Source organism: Phalaenopsis equestris, unplaced genomic scaffold (assembly GCF_001263595.1).
Source record: "Phalaenopsis equestris unplaced genomic scaffold, ASM126359v1 Scaffold000251, whole genome shotgun sequence".
Classification (NCBI taxonomy): Eukaryota; Viridiplantae; Streptophyta; class Magnoliopsida; order Asparagales; family Orchidaceae; genus Phalaenopsis; species Phalaenopsis equestris.
The window spans coordinates 25,940-36,809 of NW_018164693.1; the positions used below are offsets into that span (position 1 = coordinate 25,940).

The following is a 10,870-nucleotide window of genomic DNA, read 5'->3' on the forward strand; positions in this document are numbered from 1 at the left end:
CCTAACGTTTCCCCATATTTGAGCTCATTTAAACTGATTTACAATTAACTGTATTGTTGATTAAAGTTTTACTGCAATAATTGGTTCCATTGATGTCATTTACAAGTTTTTATATTTATTGATAGGCTATATCAGCTTTCAGTACTGCTCCAGCTCATTCAAATTATTTCTTAAATCTTGCCGAATTACAAAATTTATTATTCTCATTCAGTTGATGCAAGCAGAGTAATTCTAAACATAAATTCAGTATGATTCATACGCTATCAATAAATGATCATCATCCGGTGAGGCCTTGGACGGATTTCAGAATGATCTCTTGTACAGCAAACATTAAAACTTGAATCAAAATTTATTCAAAGCTCCAATTTCAATAGATTTATAGCTAAACTGGCCAACTTGATGAGACAGACCCAATAATATCAAAATTGGTCTAATTCAAGTAAAATTGAGTGCAAATCAAGTCATTAAATTACTTTTAAAAGTTTTTCAGGCATATTAGGAATATCAAACGAATGTCGAATCTAGCGAGTTTATAGTTAAATCAAGCTTATCGGTGAGCAAAATTCAACGAACCCAAAATAACTCAATTTTAACATCATTAAGACATTCAAATGTCCATCAAAAGTTGTCTCATCAAGAGAATCTCTCTAGACCATCAAATCAAAGTGATTCATATTCTTGAATTAATTGCAACTGAAAGTTTATCAATGGAGCTCTATCCCTTTCATGAGAGGGTTAGAAGAGTTTGAAGCTTAAGAATGAGTTGAAGTCCAAACTTACTTCGTTGTTGACCGTCGCCGACCACCAACCGCCAACCGTCGTCGAGCATCACTCGCCGGTGGTCATAGATCAGCATCGCCCGCCGGTCACTTTTTACAATAAGTTCATATGCACATTGACTTTATAGCTTAGAAGATTGTATAATCATTTCCTGCATGTGGGACAAAAGACTGCACTTGTAATTTTCAGTTTATAGTGAATTTCTTCAGCTGGGCTAGACCTCGTGGTTTTTTCTCTTTTCGGGTTTTTCACGTAAAAATTTATGGTGTCTCTACTAATTCATTATTTCATCTGAGTGTGCGCTCAATATTGTACAAAGACAAAATGATATCCACCACTCCACCGCCGCCAATTCTCTAGTGCGCATCAATGATGACTCATTTTATGAATTTATTTTGTTTTGCTCTTTCTTCTTCCTTCTTGAATATGGTTGTTTCTTATTATTTTTTTAATTAAGTTTATTTATAAAATAAGATTATTTTTAAAACTCAAAATGTTTAAATTTGATTTGAATATTTTTAGAACTATATTAGCTTTTTTTAAAAAAAACTTATAAAATAGCATGCTTGTCAAACATATTGTTAAAATCAAAAGTAAAAACAAAATTGATAACAAATGAGCCTTTAAAATATAATTTTTCAGGCTTGTTAAAATGCGCTTTAAAAAGAATAATAAAGCTCATTTAAGTACTTAATGTGCTAACAAATAATAAAAACTTAAAAATATAAATAAATAGCTATAGTGTCGCTCCACATGTTCTCTCTTATTAATAAAAATGTGTATTGCGTGTGCTCCATCAATGTTGCACATCAATGTTTGTGTTTGGTCAATGGATGACATGAAAATTGCTATATGAATTTTATTTTTAATTTTTTTTAAGAATTAAATAAAAATTGGCTAAGATAAATAATGGGGGTGAATACACATAGGACACCAAAAATATTGCTATTTATAAAATAAGCACCCTGTTCATCCATTTATCAAAATCTCACTAAAAAATCAAAGGTCATGATAAAGATCTAATGCATATTTTTTTATTTTATCAAATTCATAAGGGTTTGATGGTGACATGACATGCATAAATGCATCGGTTTCATAGTTCAAAAAGTCACATAGGTGTTTAATTTGCAAATAAGAGTTTTTCATGTGCTCTATATGTAATATTTCCTATAAATAAATTCTGTTTTTATTTTATAATTCATTTTCTTGAGGACGAGGGAGGCTAAAAAACGGCAAAAACAACTTCCCGCCCTTTTATTCCCGCGCGCTCGCTTCCCTACCAGCTCTAAACCCTCGCCGCGTCGCCAAAAGAAGGAGGTCGCGGCGTACAGTCCAGCGAAACTCCCATCTTTTTCCCCCTCCGGTTCCTCTCCTACCAGAAGCCATTGAGGATTGAGGAAGGCGAGCCTGTTCGCGCCATTCTTTCTGTTTGCTCTTCCCAGATTTATCAAAGCCGCGGCTTTAATTTGTCCAAACTGATCGTCTGGCAGGATTTAGTCTAAATCCAGGTTATATACTGGTCTAAATCCGTTGCCAGAGAGACCCTAAACCGGCTTTCGCCTCTCCTGCCCTAAACCCTCGACTACATCCTTCCCCTCCCGGTTTCGCCCCAAAACCATCGACTTTATGATTGAACCTTTGCGATACACCCGCCGTCATAGCTAACTGGAATTGGGAAGGCAGCGACGGGATCGTATTCTGGCTCACAGAAACTACTGAAACTATCATCTTTCTCATCCGATCCGCTTCTACCAGAAACCATTGAGAAAGGAAAGCCTCTTCGCGCCATTCTTCCTGTTCGCTCATCCCGGATTTACTAAATCCGCCGATTCACAGGATTTATGAGAGTTCAGGATTTACGGAGGCTTTTTTTGCCGTTTGGCAGGAGTTAGATTGAATCCTGCTTAAAACCGGCTGCCAAACAGTCCCTACAAGTCGCAACAGGCGCCTGCCAAGGAAAATTCGCATTTTACTCAGATCTTTGCTGTCGGCATCCATGGATATCTCTTCCATCGCCGCTAGGCTCGGCCACCCCAACTCAAAAACTCTCATTCGCAAGGCTGAAGAGATCCGCCGTCTATCCGATGTTCAGTTCGATTCCTCGATCATGGGAGTGGTAAGCATCTTATTTCAGCTTTTCCGTCTGACAGTTTGTGTGCTATAATTGGCGCTTTACTTGATGTCAATAGGGGGAAGTCGTAAAAGCAATTGTTTGCGTGGAAATCGCTGCTTCTCGGTACGGATTGAGGACCGTTGCCCTTTGCCTATTTTTATTTTTCTTTCGAATCATTTAAGTTGATAATGGTGAAAATTTACTTTTAGGTTGCAAATGATATTTGATCGATCGGCGGCAATTCGGTTGAGTGGAATGTCGGAAAAGGCTTACATTAGATGTTTCAATGCAATGCAGAACGGGATTGGAGTCAAGTTGTTTTCTTTCTTTTCTTTTATTTTGTTTTTTTTCCTCTTATATATTTACTTCTTTTCTTGGATCAGATTTTTGTGTGTTTTTTTTCGGGTGGAAAGCTAAAACAAGCCTTTGACATTTGAATTCTTCTGCAGGGCGAGTTTGGATGTTCGGGAGCTTGCGATCCAGTTCGGTTGCGTGAGGCTTATTTCGTTTGTGCAGAAAGGATTATCTCTGTGAGCGACCATGTTCTCTTCTTTAATATTAGTTCTTTTTTTTTTAATGAATTCTAACAACCTTATTAATTCTCCTGCTACATCATTAGTTTAATCCAATGCTTCGAGCTCATTATGTTTGATTTTTTTGCATAATTAGGCTTACATATTTACTATATGACCACTATTTTCAGCTACAGAGAGAGATTTCTAGCCGCACTACCAGCCTCTCGCAGAGCAAATACTGACTTCAGCCGTCCTGTCTTTACGGCAGTTGCATTTTATCTATGTGCAAAGAAACACAAGGTAATTTTTGAATTGACACTCTATTTCAATTGAAGTTTATGTATGTTTATCTTGAATGCTATTTTATCATACAGCTCAAGGTCGACAGGTTTAAGCTCATTGAGCTTTCTGGCACATCCGAATCAGAATTCTTAACTGTAAGAATTAAAGCCAGGAATTGACGCCACCCATCTTCAGTTTACTGTTTCATGTTCATTTTTTCTCATTTTGGTTCCCTTGATACAGATTTTGAATTCCATGAATGATTTATGCTTTGATGTTATTGGAATCTCAAAGGAAAAGAAAGACGTGCGGGCTGTGAAAGGTCACCGAGGTACTTCCTTTTCTCATAAATTGAGTTGTGACTTACGTGCTGTGTTTTTTATGAACACATCCAATTATTGCACTCTGATGTCATAAATCTTATATATTCTCTTAAAATTGTAGAACTGTTAGAGACATTGCCAAGCAAAATGATGAGACAGGATGATAGTGATGTCTCTGATGATTCTTCCATAGACGTTGAAAATGATATCGAGGTATGTAATGCTGTTTGAATTTCTTTTTAAATAAAAACATTTATAGTTGTTTTTTTACTTATCTGAATGCATTCATGTAAGCATTACGTATCTAGCTAGTTTTTTTAATGAAAGGCTTAACTTTGCATCAATCTGGTCATTAAGACTATTATTCTAGAAATCATCTAAATGTTCATACTGTCAATGCATTACCATGGAATTTCTTTCTTCAATCCAACCTCACTGATCATGGTTTCTCTAACTGGTATAGTCTATTGTTGAAATCATTACTTTGTAAGTTGAAATTAATTGTTATTTAAGAGTTTCAAGTCATCGTGCTACTTAAACTATAAAAATCTCCTCATTGTGCCTAATAAATAAATATATTTAATCATTTTGAATGTTGCGTGTTATGAAATTCTGATGTATGGGGCTTCAATGATATTATATAAGAGTTTTATAGCATTCTCAATCACATATCTTTAAAATGGATGCAGCTTCCTTGTTATAAGAAGCGGAAGTTGATGGAGAAAAAAGAGTATAATGAGTGGAAATCCTCAGTCATTTCCTCAAACCAAAAAATCAAAAAAGGTTTTTTTTTTCCCTTTCTCCAATTTCTTTTTTGCTTATTTTGTTAAAGTTGAATCTTGGGTTCATAAATTTTTTAACATTTTTTTCCATTTTTGACCAGCAGCTCCTGCAAAGCGTTCCAGGCAAACTCAACTCAACTTCCCGGGAAAGCTCCAACAAGAATTCCAATGAATTGTCTCATTTTTTTCTATGTATTTTGCTGAAATTTTGGCTCATTTATTTAAGGATCAAATGACATCATATGCCTTATGCTATAGAGCTTGAAAGTGGTGGCACATTTTGCCATAATGGATATACTTATTTTAAATATTGGTAAATAAATTTTTTGAATCTTCAGACTATTCATATAATCATTGTCAATTTATTTAAGAGTATATATTCGAGTGGCATGTGACTATTATTTAAGGAAATTATTTGTGATTTGGAACTTATTGGATTATTTAGAGAATGAAACTTAGCTCACATGCTTTTTTGGGGGTTTAGTACAGTCAAAACACGTTTAATAAAGATATACAAAATGTTATGTGTTTTAATTATTTTCATTCTCATCAAACCAAGGAATCGATACTATAATTTTGATTTTCATGTTAACTTTTTGAGTATTTCAATAAATATTTTCAATCTTTTCAAACCAAAGAGGAAATTGATATTACTCTACAAAAAGTACACCAGAAAGTTGAATTAATTGGTATGTTCGTTATGAATATATATAAATACTCATCGGAATTGATCTTCCACTTGCTATTATTGCAAATAATAGGCCACGTATTGCAACGAAGAGGTTGTCAATTGAGTACAAGTAATGATATCAAATTAAATTTTCTTCAATCCAGCATCGACAATTCAACAAATAAATTATCAAATTGAAGAGAACACATTACAAACATTGAAACTTTTGAGAACCTCTATGATAAGCAAGTAGATTATCTTCTACTTTAAGGCATAAAGAATCATGCCTTTGTTTGTTACTAATAGATCCTTTTTTTTTCCTTATGAAGTAGAACAATCAGGCATATGAAGATTTAAAACTTAGTTATTATAACTTAAGAAGAGGGATTTATTTCCTTCACATAGAGTTTCAGATTACATAAAGAATAGGATTTATTGGATGAGGTAAAGAATAAAGCTCCCAATGAATAAAATAATAATAAAACCAATATTTTAAGTAATCAAATTCTTCAAAATAACATACAAATTAAAGCTATTATTCTCATGTTCTCCATGACTTCATTCTCTCTCTCTCTCTCTATAATAATCTTCTCTACATATATGTATATAATATATATGAACAACATAAATTACATCGCCAATGGCTTGTATACAATGTAGCATAGGTTGTGGATTATAAAAAAAAAGCAGAGATAACCCTAAATAAAATAAAAAAAATTGTCAAAGGCGAAATGGTAATTACACAGGAAAAAAAAGAAGCAAGACTGGTGAAGTTGACAACAAAAAATCAGGCATTGACCTCTGAAGTAGAATCCCACAAAAAATGACATAATGGTTTTACACGTTCTCCAATACCAAAAAATGTTCGCATCGCTAAAATATAGATGAGAATTTTGTAACATAAAACATGAACGAGGAAGTAGGTTAGTTTCCCACCTTCGACAACACATGCAGTACCGTTGTTGCTCAAAGCCTCATGGAAACTATACATCTTGTTAGCTGCTGTCTTTCATTGCAGCCCTTCTGAATCACAATACCTTCACAACAAGCTACTTCTGAAGATTCAAAGGGTAGAGAAACCAAGCAAACACTACAGCTCTCTTCCTCAACATACTGGGAGATGTCAATATTGTTCTTGAAATTGCAATAAAAAAGCAATATAGTTACTAGTTACATAATATTATAAAACTAAAATAGATTAGAAGATAATATCTCATATTTCAATACGACTGAGATATATTTAGTTGGATATGATGATAACAATGCAAAAGAGGTTTCTTTACTTCAAGCAACTTTAAAATTTTTGTTTTTCCTTAAATTCTCTAATTGAATAATATGCACTGCATGTACCGAGCCAAAAGGAACACCATTAAAACAAGTTAATATTTAATTGCCAACTTAGAGTGAAGAACATTTGGATTACTTCATTTTGATTTTCCCACCCACAAAACATGTTAATTGGAATACAGACTTCATTTGTTAACACCATGTTGCTATTGTGCTATATTTTTGTTACTTTATTATTATTTTTATGTTCATTTTTACCCACCCGTAAAGACTTATAGATGTAAATGGGATTTGAACCTAAGACTTGACAGATTTGAAACATCTATACCAACTTGACTACAATGTTGTATCTGTTGAAATTAACCATTGTTACTCTCATAAAAAGAACAAGTTGCTTTGCGAGTGTGCTGAACATGCCAATGAAGCCATGAAGGTAGCGTTTGTTAAGTTGTGGCCTAATAACACGCTTCACAAATTTAGTCATTGCTCATCTTTTTTAAGATGTAACTAATATTTACAGTTGTTTCATTGAAGGAGTCATAAAATTTTTTATGATATTTTTAGTTTTCCTAATTTTACTTTATAAAGTGAGGTGCATTATCATTGTGTTGTATCAAAGGAATTAACAGTAATTTTTTTAAAAAAAAGTCAAAGTGAAATTAGCAGCGATGGCAATAGGATGCAGCCATTAATTGGTGAATCAATACACTTATGCACCGGTATTCATGTCTTCGTATTTGAATTAGCTTTTACATATTCCCCAACAATGCTCATGCAGTGTAGAAATTTTTATTATATCCCTTAAAGCCGTGGTTAAATAGATTTTTGAAATCAACCCATATGAAAAATATTGTCAAACAAAGAATGAAGTTATGCTTGTGATTCATTGCCATCTTCACAAAAACTAAAAAATTGTCTAAACTTTGGCCACAAGGATGTGAAACATTTTAGAACAAGAATAATGTCCTTATCCCAAACCTAAGGCTAGCTCATAATTCCAAATGAATTAGGCATGAACATCTGATTGCTTATCTTACATATTATTTATATGTGAATGATAAATACAGAAAAAAGTACATACAAAGAGTCAATAAGTGCATGCCCCTATATTCAACAACTTATGATCCAAGAAGCCTAAGTTGATTATGAATCATTTGATCGTTGATGACAGTCCATCGTTCCATCTGTGCTCGTCCGACACGAGACCAATATGCACTCTCTCTAAGGGTTGATTGAAAATTAGCAATATTTTTTAGAACAGCATGGAAAGAAAAAACAAGAAGACATTCTTGTAGCACCTTCACCTTTGATGAGCAAATCATTCCATTGATCTGAATTACCTCCCTTATGATTACTTCCCTTATTACTTGACCTATCGGGTTTAAGTTGAAAATCTTTCACTAAATCAATCCTCATCTCACCATGCATCACTCTTCTGCAGATTATGTTTAGTAGTTGAATTTTACTAGAACTAACCATTAAAATCTTATCCCGATCATGAAACAGCATAGTCTCAAGCGAATCACTCACTGGACCCGAAAAACCAACTAGATATCCACTTAGTTATCATATTCTCAACCAAGACAGGAAAATCTTTCCCGAGGTCTCGTAACAAAGTTAATGTATCCCAAATCACTATTGGGTTATTCATATTTTCTAAGGATTTCAAAAACCACAATGTATTGGTTTCCCAGCAGGTAAACTCTGGCACAGACAAACAATTTATGGCTTCAAATCTACAATCATTAAGTCTACTATCATTTGGAACCTCTAAGGATTGGCCACCAGTCCAAAAAAACTCAGCAATAGCTCTCTGAGACCTGTAGAAGTCAATTGAACAAATTAAGACTAACAAAATTGAAAATGTTCACCATGTTCTAATAGAAAATGTTTTCCAATGTTTATTTTAGGCAATTGAATGTTATAGTATGCAATCACCTCTTCTCATACATTTGATGCTGAAGATTGGTATCAAAGCTGCTGACTTGTATTAAAGCACTCCTTTATCGCAATCATCTAAATGCACGTAACAATTTATAAGCAACTTTGCATGTTGCAGAGAGAGAGAGAGAGAGAGAGAGAGAAAGAGAGCAATGAAACGTATAGATAACCAGAATTATGCCTATGATACTAATAAATATACCATAATTGTTAATATAGAAAACTATAGAAACACAATTTATATTTTCTTACAGCAAAAACACTAAAAACTCTGCTGATGAATTCTATTTAAGTATACCCTAGAGAACATGAATGCAGTATGCCACTCAGGGACTGAACACTCTTTTAAGTATACCTATAAAAGGAATGAAAATATTTGACGAATTTATGCCAATGTTAAGTATAAAATGATAATAATTGATTGAGATTTACACATGTAATAAACTATGGCGTCAAGTTGCATTCATTTTTTTCTAACCAACATACAATGTTTTCGGGTTGGGGTATTTGTCTTCATACCACAACTTATTATAACAAGCATCTGCTCTCCAGAGGAAAGTGCAAGCCCAAAGCGCATATCAGAAACACTGGGAAGTTGCATATTAGTTTGAAAAGTATGTCAAAGAAAAAAACAATTAAAAAGCCAAAGTATACCTTTAGAATGTAAAATATATAAAATACATATATACTACCGAGTTGAGAGAGAAGGGAAGGGAGAGAGAGAGAGAGAGAGAGAGACCACACTACTCAAAGAGCAATATGCCCAGTTCTTTCCTTTAATTTGTTTCCACCATTTTATACAATCTTCAAACTCAGAATCAGTTCATTGATTTGCATATGAAGCATAAACCGTTTTCTTAAATAATTTTATTTATCAAGTATACCAAAATAGAAAAAAAAACTAAAATGCCAGAGAGGATATGGTCAGGCCTTCAAACACTTAACAATCCATCCCAGAGACATTTCACATGAGAAGATAGGAATGATTCAAAATTAGCTAAGAATAATTATTATTTATCCACTCATGCATTGAAACAACTAGAAAAAATTTTGACGCATCTGACTGATGACCAAATAATTTTAAAAGTTTCTTCAACGCCAGTTTTAATTATGGTCGATGAGCTTTTGGATTTTACATTGGATATATATATATATATATATAATCGTAAAAAATTTTGACGCATCTGACATATGCCAATGCAGTTAACAATTTCTTAAGAAAGTACTATATATATATATATATATATATATATATATGGGCAGAGAGAGAGAGAGAAATAAAAACATACATTATTATAAGATGCTAAGTAACAAAATTTAAAGATAAAGGTGCTTCATACAGGGAATCCCCACGAAAAATCCATCTGCAGATTGAATTGTCCTACATCAATAAAGTTTTTATAAGCACGTTGAATCTCAGAAGCAATTCATATAGAATTGAAATGAAGTTCAGAAAGGTTAAATCATTTGAGTCTCGTATTGTTCCACAACCCACGAGAGAAATAGCACTTAGTATGAAAAAATCCTGAGCATGGTTTAAATTTCTGAAGTGCATGCTGAAAAATAGTTAACTGCAGTGACATAAATTGATAAACAAGAACATCAGTACCCACTTAGCACTTAGCCCAAATTAAAATGAAAAAAAAGGAAATATGAAATACCATGTTAGATCATAAGTTGCTAATCAACCCTGGCACAAGCAGTTCCATCAATTTTGCGCCAGAATTCAGGAATGAGTTTGTACTAATAGATAACAAGCAGTATGCAGGAAATAATTTCCACAGCTTCGACAAGCCCTCATCACCATGACTGAAAGTTAGACCCACTCAAAAAATTAAAAAAGCACAAGAAATAGTTAAAGAAAAGTTGTTTAAAAATAAATAATTTAAAATTGTGTCATTTACATACATGCCACATAATTCTTATGTACTTACATTTCTAACACCTAAACATTCATATTTAGGTATACACCACTCAAAATTTTATCACATCAATATATACCACAATCACTATCTTTTTAAAAGTGAAAAATACTTCTTCATTCATAAGTTTATGACGCTAAGGAGATATGGGTGTATATGTCAAACTTTGGGAGTTAGATATCTAAATACATAAAACTTGTATGGTATGTGTGTCAATTTCCCCTTAAAATTGCACCTCAGTTGGTGATCCACATG

At 33.3% G+C, this 10,870-nt stretch overlaps 1 protein-coding gene across 2 annotated transcripts; it reads left to right on the plus strand.

The window, feature by feature from the left end:
* Positions 1–2,047: 2,047 nt before the first annotated feature.
* Positions 2,048–5,126, plus strand: LOC110024254 (origin of replication complex subunit 6). Of its 2 annotated transcripts, none has more exons than XM_020724117.1 (10): positions 2,048–2,896; positions 2,970–3,016; positions 3,103–3,207; positions 3,343–3,423; positions 3,597–3,708; positions 3,783–3,845; positions 3,934–4,021; positions 4,135–4,226; positions 4,703–4,796; positions 4,897–5,126. In XM_020724117.1, the coding sequence occupies exons 1-10, from the start codon at positions 2,777–2,779 to the stop codon at positions 4,965–4,967; spliced, it is 873 nt and encodes a 290-aa protein (XP_020579776.1). In that variant the 5' UTR covers positions 2,048–2,776; the 3' UTR covers positions 4,968–5,126. The 2 variants fall into 2 exon arrangements, with proteins under 2 accessions (XP_020579776.1, XP_020579777.1); XM_020724118.1 differs by having other exon boundaries at positions 4,900–5,126.
* Positions 5,127–10,870: the final 5,744 nt, after the last annotated feature.

What these genes read in the sequence shown, in the direction of transcription:
- LOC110024254 (XM_020724117.1), top strand. Translation starts at nt 2,777, where the DNA reads ATGGATATCTCTTCCATCGCCGCTAGGCTCGGCCACCCCAACTCAAAA. An exon ending in TATGTGCAAAGAAACACAAG is followed by an intron (nt 3,709 to 3,782) that starts GTAATTTTTGAA and finishes TTTATCATACAG; the next exon opens with CTCAAGGTCGACAGGTTTAA. An exon ending in GGCTGTGAAAGGTCACCGAG is followed by an intron (nt 4,022 to 4,134) that starts GTACTTCCTTTT and finishes TTAAAATTGTAG; the next exon opens with AACTGTTAGAGACATTGCCA.